Source organism: Leptodactylus fuscus, chromosome 3 (assembly GCF_031893055.1).
Source record: "Leptodactylus fuscus isolate aLepFus1 chromosome 3, aLepFus1.hap2, whole genome shotgun sequence".
In the NCBI taxonomy this organism is placed as follows: domain Eukaryota; kingdom Metazoa; phylum Chordata; class Amphibia; order Anura; family Leptodactylidae; genus Leptodactylus; species Leptodactylus fuscus.
The window spans coordinates 168951102-168964593 of NC_134267.1; the positions used below are offsets into that span (position 1 = coordinate 168951102).

At 39.6% G+C, this 13492-nt stretch overlaps 1 protein-coding gene across 1 annotated transcript in view; it reads left to right on the forward strand.

Annotated features, from left to right (window-relative positions):
* Window positions 1-3471: 3471 nt before the first annotated feature.
* IFT80 (intraflagellar transport 80) overlaps window positions 3472-13492 on the forward strand; it is an 88093-nt gene continuing 78072 nt past the window's right edge. Inside the window, exons 1-3 of the mRNA XM_075268730.1 lie at window positions 3472-3619; window positions 6260-6370; window positions 11924-11992. Coding sequence (XP_075124831.1) covers window positions 3595-3619; window positions 6260-6370; window positions 11924-11992 — 205 coding nt within the window. The 5' untranslated portion in view covers window positions 3472-3594. The remainder of the gene's footprint in view (window positions 3620-6259; window positions 6371-11923; window positions 11993-13492) is intronic.

A 13492-nucleotide genomic window follows, 5' to 3' on the forward strand; every position in this document is an offset into this window, starting at 1 on the left:
CTGAAATCGGTGGAGAGAAAAGTCCTCTGTGCAGGACTTTTCTCTCCATTGATTTTCTGGGGCAGAGTCTCTAACGAAGACTCCGGCTCAAATGTGAACCTAGCCTTAGTACTGATAGTCTTTTGTCTTGATCGGTAGCAAAACGATACGACCACAAATATAGGAACTTTCTATGATGTGGCACTGACATGAATGGTCTGAAACACAGCCATGATTTCCTTACTATGGACAGGTTACGAGGCTGGGACACTGCATGCATGAGAAGATTATCTGCCCACAATAAGGAAATCATGGCTGACCATTCATGGTTGTATCCATTGGCAACTGATCAAGACAACAGAATGTCACTATTGAGATGGTTAGAAGATAATTGTTTAAAACTCTGCAATATTTTTAATTTCATATTTGCAAAATTGTTTAAAGCGTAACTATACTTTCGGACAAGTTTTGATTTTCTGGCAGTATGTGTGTCATAAATACATTAATACGTTTTAGCTCCTTTCTGTGAAATACTGTATTTTTTTACTCTTTCTCTGCATTTTGTATTGAAAGCTGTTTCTGCCTCTCAGTGAATGTTACTGTGAATAGTGTACAAGACTACAGCGCTGTGTAATATGTAGAGAAAATGAGGGTGGGAGAGGGTCACATCAGTCATATCTCAACATTATAAAACATACAGACTTTCTTTTATTATTTTCGATAGCACTACAACCTTAGTGCCATATGAAAGAAGAGAATCTCCTCTTTCATATGACACCAAAAACAAGTTTTGTACATTTTAGAATGTCAGAGAAAAAACTGATTGAAGTGACTCTCCTTTTCCCTCATTTTCTCTACATGGTACTCAGCCCTGTACTCCCATACATAGTAACTTTTAGTTAGAGGCAGAAAAAGCTCTCAATACAAGGGAAAGAGTGAAAAATGCAGAATTTCACAGAAAGGATCTAAAATTTGTTAATGCATTTATGACACACATACTGCAAGAAAATCAAAAGTTGTCTGAAAGTTTAGTTACCCTTTCAATACGAGGGAAAGAGTGAAAAAATGCTAAATTTCATAGAAAGGATCCAAAATTTGATAATAAAATATTTTGCTAAATTTATTAATGGCACAAATATTGCCGGAATCAAAACTTGTCCGTAAGTTTGGTTACACTTTAACTTTTAGTTGTTTGCAATTTTAAATATAATTATGTTGATGGAAATACCCACAGTCCCAGAAAAACTACTCCCTTATTTTAGTCTTGTAGCAATGAATAGAGAAACCTACTTTCTGTCTATACAAGGTGCTGTGTCACTTGGAGAGTCAGAGTGTTGGTCACATGATACAGCTAAGAACCAGAACAGAGTGAATAATTCCCAAGTACAGCCACTGGTAGAAAGATTGAAAGACTATCTTCTCTACAGTTTGCATCATGTACCTATCTAATGGGCCAGAGAATAACATTTTGTGGGAGTACTATTATAAGAAACGTGAGAGAACGCCATATTTCCACAGCTCCATTGAACTACAATGGAGAGGGCCACATGTGTGCCTCTAACAGATACTTTCTGGCATTCCAAATGTTACCTTTCCATGTATGTGCATGTCCTGGTGGCTGGTGACCACATGTGACATCGTTCTTGGATGCAATATGCACATCTTAGAGGACCTATACAATTCCACCAGCATTGTGGCATAGATACCACTGTTTGTACATTGACATCCAGTATCATCCTCCACCTATATGGATTTTGGAAAAGTGATAGCGAACAATCACTTTAGACCTGGGGTAGTTCTGTACTGTACACTGTATTCTGTACTAGCCATACACTATTTTAGTGAATTCAGTGCAGACAACATCACTCTCTTAGCTGGCACCTGCTCTTACATGTAAGAAAAATGTCTTACTTTTCTTGCATTCTAAGACGGTTGTCACTTACCTATTATAAAGGAATGAGCGGACGTGGTTTAGACTGTAGAACAAATAAAGGTGGAGTGTTGTCATGACTGTGCCATTCTGTTCAGCTGCAGTGACTGCTTTATGACCCTTTCTAGGCTGGTGGTCACAGCTGTGGTTGTAGAATCTGACCTTCATAGCTTACCTCTGCCTGTACACATGGCAAACAAAGGGCTTACTATGTAAGGAGGAAGCTATTTTTTAGTTTATTTGGATGCATTCAGTTTTTTAGCAAAAAGACCACAAAAGATTATGACACTTTATGGTACTTTCAGGAATTTCAAAGTCCTGGGGATCTTAGCTTGGAGACTCCATTTTAGTGTAAGTGGTTGAGCCCTGAAGCCACATGCATTAGAGGTCTGCTAACACAGCAACCAGTGGTTTGGAATTGTTCCCTATTGTACATGGGACAAAGATGGGCCCCCGTGCCATATTAGCAAGAATTCACCAAACAGGCTAGCATTAGCCTCATCTTCTTTCCTTCAAGTCTGTTCCCTTAGTTTCCTGTGTAATCCTTCCCTCTTTTGCCGACGTCGACACAAGTGAATGTTTTCCAGAGATAGCATACACACACACGTTGATTTCTATATGTATACAGAAGCATGTCCTAGTTTATGTCTGTTTTATAGATCAAATAAGCACATGCAAGTCAGTGAATCCATGAAAAACAAGGGCAGCACATGGATGCCCTCTGTGTGCTATCCAGTTGTTAAGAGCCCTTGCTCGAAGACTCTAAAATTACATTTGCTCAGTCATGTGACCTTGTCAAGTGCTTTAGACCTCATTTACAAGACCATGATGGAAGGTGACTAAAAAACAGCCATCTTTCACTATCAGTTTGCATCCATATGGTGCCCGTTTTCCTGGATTCCTCATAGATTTTACTCTTTTCAGGGATATGTGAAAAAGGATGTCTAATTTTTTTTTTTTTTTTAAAGTTAATTCTTTATTCTGGTGCTAGTGCAGTTACTTTGCTAAAAAAACAAACAACAAAACAGCATTTTCACAACCGTTTTTGACATTTTTAAATGGGTGTTAAATATAGATGACATACAGAAAGTAAACTGATGGGAAAACCGACAAGAAAAATGGACCATTTTGCGCTGACCATAAACAAACACAGATGTGTGAATAAGGCTTAAGAGGTAAGGGAAGAAATTCTCAAAGGGACATCTATACTGCCATGGTATGTAGTCTGTGATTGACTATCTATCTACTCGCGTATGGCACTTTGTGGTCACAAGCATGCAGATTATCAGGATTATTGATCTAAACAGCACAGTATATAAGTAAACTATAATAGGAATATTTTCACACATTTACATATCCATAATCTGTTTGCTGAATTTGTAAAGGCAAGTGCCTTGCAGATATGGAGAAAAGTGCTAGATCGTCTGTGTTTTATTTGTCAAGTGTTTTTTGCAAGGCCATATGTTAAACTCCTTAACTCCTCTGTACATAAGGAGCTGGTTAGCTGTGTGGGCTGGACCTCTGCCGATGAGCTCTATTCCTGCGCTGATGACCACCAGATTTTGAAGTGGAACTTACTAAACGGCGAGACCTCTTTGGTTGTAAAACTCCCAGTTGATACATATCCTATTGACCTTCACTGGTTCCCCAAAAATGTGGGCAGCAAAAAGCAAGGGCAGTCTGATATGTTTGTGCTTACAAGTTCTGACGGTGAGTATCTTTGCCATGTACCAGCACCCATGTATTGAGTAGTTTACAATACGGACTGTTTATATTGTAACATATATGTGACCAGCTTCTGTAATGTTCCGCGACACAAATCATAGGTGGGAGAAGATCCGTAGCATATAAAGATATAGGAGAGTTAACCCAAACTTTTGTAATGGGTACATTACTGCCATATGATTTCTTATTACTGAAGACAACAAAAGCCAATGAAACCAATGTTTTTCCAATGATTTATTTTTTGTTTGTTTTCTGCGATAAGATATCACACTGCAGTAGTTCAACCAATTGCAGAAATTCAGGTTAAGGGTGCATGCACACTGAGTAACGCCGGGCGTGTATGAGAGCCGTACACGCCGGCGTTACAGCAGGGCTGCCGAACACTTCCCATTCACTTCAATGGGAGCGCTCGTAAACGCCGCTGTTGCGAGCGCTCCCATTGAAGTGAATGGGAAGTGTTCGGCAGTCTGCCGTAATGCCGGCGTGTACGGCTCTCATACACGCCCGGCGTTACGTAGTGTGCATGCACCCTAAGGGTGCATGCACACTGAGTAACGCCGGGCGTGTATGAGAGCCGTACACGCCGGCGTTACAGCAGGGCTGCCGAACACTTCCCATTCACTTCAATGGGAGCGCTCGTAAACTCCGCTGTTACGAGCGCTCCCATTGAAGTGAATGGGAAGTGTTCGGCAGTCTGCTGTAATGCTGGCGTGTACGGCTCTCATACACGCCCGGCGTTACGTAGTGTGCATGCACCCTAACTTTGCAACATCTGTATATGTCTTTTTCCTGATGGGGGGAGGACTTACTCTTGTACTGTATTGAGAATATATATACTTCCTAATAATTTATAAGCAGAAATAGTTTTTTAAAAAAAACTTTATTTTTGTTCCTATTCCAAACAAATGGTGTTATTATATATATTAATTTATAATTTTTTTTATTTTTTATTTTTTTACTATATAGATGTACGTGAAAAGTTTTCCAAGTATTGCAGCTACTATAGGATTTATCACTAACAACAAAAAAAAGAAAAAAATTCAGAAAATAAAAAGTTAAATGTAACCATCGGAACTACATAGTCGATACATCAAATGTTTTGGTTCCATACACATAATCGTCATTTACAGTCACTCTTTTCTAAAAGTGGTCAAAGACCTCACACTGAAGTAGCATCATTGTGGCCATGGCAATTTGTATAATACCATATTTTTCGAATGATAAGATGTGTCTGACTATAGGTTTTACCCTAGGTTTACATTATACTGTATGTGGAAAGGCAGTAATGAGGCATTAGTGTCCCCCCACACAGTATAATGCTCCATTAGTTGCCTCCACACTATAATGCACGAATGGTTCCCCCCCACAGTATAATGCTCCTTAGTGTCTCCCATACTGTTTAATGCTGTTGAATGCCCCCCCCACGATGAATGGAAATTAACAGCAATCGAGATAAAAACTCATCTCCCAATCACTGTACCCTCAGCCCAGGGACCTTTTAATAGTGGCAGCAGGTACAGTTGCTGAGTATGCCTGTTCTATGGGTTAGGATAAGAGCTCATTAAAGGGGTTGAAAGCGATAAAATGTAATTCCGCCACTAATATAAACATCCTCCCCACACCTAGTTTGTAAATCGCATAATTTATCAAAAATGTATGTTTATCCATATCCCTTGGGCGGTCACTAATACTTACCCACACCTCCACCCCATCATACTTGCGAGTCTTCTTTTCAGACTTCCTCCTGTGCTGCTCTGCAGCCCGGCAATCCATCTATACTGCGCAGGTGTGGGAGCAGTAGCCTCCCAACACCTACACAGTAGCGGAGGATTGCTGGCTACAGAGCAGCGCTGGAACTATTACACGTGCTGAAATAGTCGGAAAAGAGGAAGGAGCCGTCTTGCAGGAGGAAGTCTGGAAGGAAGACACATAAGTATGATGGGGTGGGTGGGCTGAGTTAGTTGGGAAGGGCGGGATAGCAAGGGAGGGGGAGGTAGTGAGAGGGAGATAGTGAAAGTCATCCTACAAATGCAGATGCCAGGAGCTGCCAGAGAAACACAGAAATCACTCAAAACATTGCTAAATGTATTTGGGTGCACTTATTAACCCATTAATAGCACTAAAAGACCTTTTTTTAAAAAAAAAAAATAATAATAATAATAAAAAATTTTGCCCGTAAAACCCCTTTAAATCACATCTTTGTTTGCAGGCTTCAATAGATGTTTTAATCCTTGCATCATAATATATTGTCCCATTGTCGAAGAATTGTTAAAGGAACATAATACATATGGATAGTTAATATACCCTCTACTGTTCACAAAGCTCAACACTGTACAAGATGATACTATATGCAATGCAATTTTTTTTTAATATATGTGGTTATGCTTGTGTTTTTTTAATTGTTTGTGTCTGCTTATTATACATATAACATGTTAGATCTATAGAGACCTAATCCACAGGGTACTTTTCTGGTGACAATTTTATGGCACAATCCTGGGGGAAAAAAATCACTGTCCTGACCTTTAGCTACGATTTTGCTTTTCCTTCCTAATATGATATATATGTATAATAATGCCTACACTTGCATTGTTGTTCACTAATGGGATGTACCTGATTCCGTACTAGGAAAATTCCATCTGATTTCCAAGTTGGGAAGAGTTGAGAAAAGTGTAGAGGCTCACTCCGGAGCGGTGCTCGCAGGTCGCTGGAATTATGATGGAACAGCACTAGTAACAGGTAAAATGTGGCTGCGTTAGGTCCGACATGGTGATAGTAGTAAAGTATGTGAAGTTAAACACACTGCATAAACAGTACTATGAATTATGTGTAAGTATACATGTAAAAATAAAAACTTCCATAGCAGTTGCTGAATTAGTTGGCATAGTACTGTCCTGGTTTGTCTGTTTACCACTTCCCTCTCTCTATGTGTAGTGGAGGGAAATGGTTGTCTCAATTCTTTAGATATTCATCCATGGGCATAGATAAATGGAAGTGGCAAAATGCACCCAATTCATTAAATTGTGACTAACTTTGAATAAATCAATGAAACTTTGTAATATTTCTTATTTCTGCTCTTATCAAGTCATTTTCCTGCTCCCCTCTCTTTACTAAACTGAAAATTCTGCTATATCCGTCTCAAGTTGGACTGCATATCACATGGCTCCAATTATACATGTCTATAGAGGTCTATTGGGGGGAGAATTGAGATCAAGCAGAGATAAATTACAGTAGAAACACAGATTATGGGTGATGCTGGAGATAAATAAGAGCTTTATATTACAACCAAAGCACTTTATTCACCTCATTATAGGTAAGTAAATTTCTATATACGTCATGCAAGATCCTGGGGCTGTTTTTGAGTTAGAGAGACAGAGAATTAAACCATTGGTAAATCAGTCTGATGGCCCTTAACAAAGAAACGTTTAGAACCAAAGCTTTCTTTATGAAAAGTGTCTAATAGTTTGCCCAAAGCAATCCATCGACAGTCCAGCTTTCACTTCTTAAACTGCTTTGGAATAATGAAAGCATACATTGCCAAACTTTGCCAAAATCAGTACAGTATGTGTAAATGAGGAATAACACTATGGGGGAAATTTATCATAAGGGGAACACGGTTTTCCTGGAGTCTGCCTTACAGTATTCTGTGCCAAACTGATCAAATGTTACACAATGTTAGGTACATTTGGTGAATCTTTAAGTCCAATGATTCTATTCTTCACTCACTATGCCACCCCCTACTGGATGGGCATCTCATTTGATAAACCTGGTAAACTTCCGCTGTAAAGGAAATTGTCCTCACTCTTCTTCCAAAGTGGAATAAAAGTGGAGTAGCAGAGGGCATGGGAAGTGTTTGGTTTTTTTACGCTCCCAAAATTGCCAAATCCCTATTTTGCTGCTTTTTTACTCCTTAATTCTGGAGATTCTGGAGTGCAGGACTTCTACCCTAGATCTGTCCATTATGCGGCTGTCTCTAATTCTCAGTTTTACTTGAGTTATTGAGTGGAAACTAGTTGCTATAATATCTCCCATAGATAACATATGAAGAAAGGAATGTCTGCTCCCTAACGCACAAACTTAGAAACACTGTATCATATGGGTGGGCGATTTATCACCTGAATTAAAATTGTAATTAATCAGACATTTTACCTCGATTGTTCGGTTTCAGTTATTTTTTGATTGTTCACCTAGCCCTGCTATAGGACATTATAGAGAAATACTGAGAAGCATTGATGTGAAAACGCACATGGGATGAGATAGAAAACTTACTTTAGCTTCAGCAGCCTCTTTCTGTTCTGGTGCCTTTCCATTATCACTCAGCTTTGCTCATACATTCCCGCCCCTTGATAAAGACTTTTTGTAAAGCTTATGACTATTGAAAGTTGGTTTGTGATTCTGCACAGCCAGTTTAGCTGTTAGTTTTGATAAATGAAGCCTAGTCTTGGTTTTTGTGTTTCATTACTTGGTCTTTTTAAACTACTTGTTTTTTTTATGTGAAACACGTACCTCTGCATTTTATCAATGCTTGTCAATATAACTATAATTTAACAGTATTGTAGACGTATCTTTTCCTTTTACGCCTACTGCTTTTCTCAGACTCAAACTTATGACTCATATCCTAATAGAAACAAAACTCAGACTAAATATGACTTTTATGGCAGGGGCTGCACCTTGTGTGTATAAACATTATTTTTATTATATTGAGGGCAGGCCACATTGTTTTTAATACTAAGAAGTAAGCTGATGAATGTAAAAATTGACATATGGAAAAATCACTTGCCTGTGAATAAATAGATTGGTGAGCGAGTAATGCAGCCAGGAGGCCCGTGTTCACATAGGGAGGTAGTTCATTGAGGACATCCCATTATCTTTGTTAGCTAGTGGGAGACATATGAGATATATTCCATTTTGACTTGCCCACACACAGCTTTTGCGTCATCTCTAACCTCTCTTTCACCTTCCAGTTTCAGACTTTTCTTACCACTCATTGCATCTTATAGTTATTTTGGTAATGCAAGCTGAACTCTGGAAGCATAAAGTCAATTTTGCGATCCTAGGAGAATGGGGTTTTCATAGTTTAATGGTGCTCAATATCTGTAAAACTGGCCATACTCCATGGCTGGATGCTCATTCCACCCACAGCTATTCCTCCTGCACCCACATACACAGGCCTGGCTGGGTGCTCATGTGTTGTTAATGGAGAGACGTAGAAGCCACTGTTGGGGCCACATTTGCGGCTTGTATATTCTCTAGCAAGCAAAAGATCGGGAATGTTGAAATCCAAATGGCCGATCTTCTCCTTTGACATCTGCTTTTGTGGGAGAGTTTGGAAGCCCTCTGTATATATTAGATGCTCGGCCTATTCCTACATAATTTTTAGGTTCGGCCAAAGTTTATATGTATGGCTAGCTAGGCTGCCTCAAAATTATATCTGTGGAATATGTAAATATAGATGAGTAGGGTCTTATTCATATGACCATGCCAAGCCCAGGAAAAATGTACCGTGGGTGCTGGCCATACATCCCAGACTCATCAGTAGAAACATGAGTTAGGTATAGTAACCCTACAGCCATTCAGGAACTCACTGATGGAGGTCACTATGGAGGCCAAGTCACACAACTGTCTTCAGTGCAGGACATAAGGCCAGCACACAGACTCCATTATACCCCCACCACCTCCATGGTACACTTTCTCTCTTGATTTACCCCCCATCCATCATGAATCTCACTATACTCTCATTAAACTCTCTGGACTCCCACAATTCACTGTTCCTCCATTTTATACCCACCTCATCCCCATGGCTCATTGTTACCCAACCCCCACCCACACCTCCACAGCTCACTATTCCTCTATTACATTCCGTCTCAACCCACAGCTCACTGTTCCTCTATTTATATACTCTTGCCCACACAGCTCTCTGTTTGTCCATTACACCCAATCCCCACCGCTCACTGTTCTTCTATTATAACACCCTCACCACCACAGCATAGTATTCCTATATTTATCCCATTTTAAACCCCTCCATTCTACCTTTATGTTCATCGTCTTCCATTGCAGTCCCCCATCCACCATGAGGCACTGCCGGCCCCCTGGTTCTTATAGGCAGGCCAATGGAAGCTCTGACCTAGCAGACAGACCCTGGTCTCCATGTAGCCTGGCAAAGAGGAAATGTAGACGTTCTGAGGTGCACATTAAAGGTGATTTCAGAACTTCTGCACATCTTTGCTGGACAGCATGGGGCGCAGGTCTTCATCTAGCAGAATTTTGCAGCACATGCTCCGTCTTTCTGCCAGGTGTACAAGGCAATTTTTTATATTTTTTTTAAGGAGACAGTGTGGCAGTTGTCGCCATATGTAAATTCTAAGTTTGGCCCATGTGCGTGTTTTACCTCTCTTGCCCTCCCTTCAATGCACAGGATTGGAGGGAGAATAGCGCTTAGCCGTCTAGCAGCAAATGACATCAACCGGAGTATCACAGGGAAAAAGACTGAATGGTGGGAAGTAGGACATAGTGGCATTATGACGTTAGACCGCCACATCATGTCTCTACTTCTGAATGTGTCTCCTACCTAATTCTCAAGGTATGCTGCTGCCTTAGTGAAATTTTGTCTGCTAGACCTGGCACTAGTGTTCTGGGTCTAGCAAACCATTTCAAGTCACAAATGAGGGGACTATGAGCCATGGATTAGGGACCCCTACTTTAAAACTTGGCACATTAGGAGTGTTCTCACAACAGGCAGAGCCTTGCTATTTATAAAGGGGAACCCCACTTACACCCCTTCTTCTATGAATCAGAGCAGAGAAATGTTTGGCTGGCAATAATTTTCTTTTCTGAACCGAATGGGGTTGTGGAATGTAAGTGCTCACAGAAATCTGAGGAGTATAAGACATTGCAATATAACATAAGTACCATATATTTATAGGACAGCAGGGTTGACCTATTTCTTGTCTACTCTTTAGGTATTCACAATACTATGGCCACTTCCACATTAGCAGTACTACTGTACTAGTACTGCTTTGTCATATGACTTCATCATTGTGGCTCCCAAACGGCAGTTCCTCTGATATGTCATCACATCAATCATTTGCTTGTGGGTAAAACTTGACGCATATTTAGTTGCTTTAAGCTCTACATGACATTTTCTTTTTTTTCCCTGAGGAGCGCCACTAATAGGAGAATATCGGGAAGTTACTTGTTGCAGTAAATGATCAACTCTGATGGAAATTTTCATAGCAATGCCTTGAAGAGGCAGACTCCAGTCCATTACAGATTAATGGAGTGTTACTGTATGTTCCATGGGTCACATAACTTTTGGCCGCAGTCCTACAGTAGTTAACCCTCCAGTGTTATAGCATATTCTCTTATACGTAAGGGGATCTTAAAATTTTGTTTCCCATATTAAGTATTTTTTCATTAAAATATATATCATTATTTGCTAAACCAAGACCTGACATATGTTTGCACTAGTGCTTTGTAACAGATGCTGCTGTCAATAGGTGATACCACTGGATATCCGCAATCTTTTGGAAATCTGGTGTGGTTACTCTCCATGTGGGTGATATATGTAACCTGCTGGCTGCAACACAAACATATCAACTTGTCCCCAGAGCTATAGTCTTTATTGTTAACTGTAACAATATGTCAAAAAACACTAATCACATGTGCATTTATCACAAGGACATTTGCCAAGACAAATTCTATCACCCAGGCAATACAGTTGTATAAGAATAGATGGACAGCCAACTACTTGATAAATTAGATGTATAATTTTTTTTTTCACAATGTGAATGACCAATGTTGTGCTGGTAAATGTGAGCAAACCTTTACCTTCCTGCTACAATAGTATTTCAGGACATTATTGTACCGTGCCTATCATCCAGTCATGGTAAGTTTAGACACAGCAAATGTTTTTCCACCACCAATAATACCGTATATATGCATCAAATCTATGTCAGAATCTACATCTGTTAACTATAGAGATTGTCCCAGCTTTCACCCTTTGCAAAAATCTGTAGCAGTTCTTTGACATAATAGACATGTTGTAAATGTAAAAATGGCCATGCCACACATGATGCTTAAAAAGAGAGTTTTGTAAGCCCCCGTCGCATGAATTGTGTTGTATTTCAATGCAAGTTTTGGTGCGGGATTTACTACAAATCTGCAAAATTGGAACTTGTTTATTTTGTGGTGGACCAATGCTAATAGAATGTGCTGTGTACTTTGTATGACTTGTATCTTTATATCCATACAGCTGGGTACCTCTAATCTTTTCAATGATTCTTATTTCCGCAGCTGGTGAAGATGGGCACATAAAGATATGGTCTAAAAGTGGGATGCTGAGATCCACATTGGCACAGAACGGTTAGTGATAAATAACCATACCTGTTTTGTCACTGCAGATTTTCCATTTATCAAAGAGGCATGTTTGTATTTTCCCTATATCCTTTTTATATTGCGTATTGTTTTTCATTCAATATATAATCATTTATAATATTGTTTTGTAATTGTGCTGAACTGGTAACAGGTTCGAAACAAGTCATGGGCAATTTTAATACTCAAGATGAGACCTACTAGATACCATTGCCTATACAAACATCCTTAGTTTAACAAAAAAAAAACTCTCCAGCTGACCCATGTTTAGATGTTCAGGTTTAGTAACTTACATGAAAAGGATAAGTCTCCAGCACAGTAAAACATGGCCACTTTATTATCAAAGCATATGAAATCCACAGAAATCCACATTGGCAATGTGATGCAGGGCTGCTGGCAGCCGCCTACACGTTTCAGACGCCACCTGTGTACTTATTCATGGCAACTGGAATAAGGACCCTGGTGGCATCTGAAACGCGTAGGCCCTGCATCACATTGCCAATGTGGATTTCTGTAGATTTTCTATGCTTTGATAATAAAGTGGACATGCTGTTGATGTTTAGTATTTTATCTGCTGCTTCTAATAGTTTGGGAATCGATCTACAACAGTAGGCTCCAGGGTCATATTTTTGCCATGATAACATTTAAAAGAACGCAAACACATTTTCCAACCATATAACAATTGAAAAAATATGTAGAAATAGTATAACAAACATGTAAAGTATTATTGTGAAAATAGGAAGAGACTTATTCATTATCACTAAAACGCCAGACCATCCCTATAATGAGGACAAATGGTCAAAGATGGACCACAACTATCCACAGTGTAGTAGTATATACTGTATATATTTTTTCAGTGACTAACACAGTCAATAGAATGGGACAACACTGTAATACCTAGAGTAAGCTGCTATAAAATATGGTGGTTTTTTTATGGCTTCAGCAGAACCAGATGCAAATAGCAGGGCTGTGGAGTCAGTAAGCAAAACCAACGACTCCTACTCCTCTATTTTTCCACAGCCCACCTTCGACCCCTTCATAAATGGCTGACAACCATGGTCAGACAGAAGCAGTAGAAATTCTCAAATTCATTAAACAGATAGTGATTTAATAACTATGAAAGTAAATATGTAACAAACTCCGCGTCTAATTAAATCTACAATATTGCTAATTGTATAATATAATTACTCATTTTATTTTGTAGCTGGAGTCAGTAACCTTTTTCCGACTCAAACCCAAAATTGGCCCTAACTCCACAGCCCTGGTGAAGAGGCCACAGTGCCCCCACAAGGGCCACAAACTGCAAGCAGCTGATCAGTGTATCATGATCTCTGTGGCAGCTCCCAATGCATGCACACTGTGTATTTGAAGCCAAGGAGAATACGTCTTACTTCACTGTGCATGTGTTGAGCTACCACAGTACAGTCATGACTCTTTTCCAGAAAATTAATGCCTACAATTTTTGCCAAATGGAACCACAGATGGGACTGC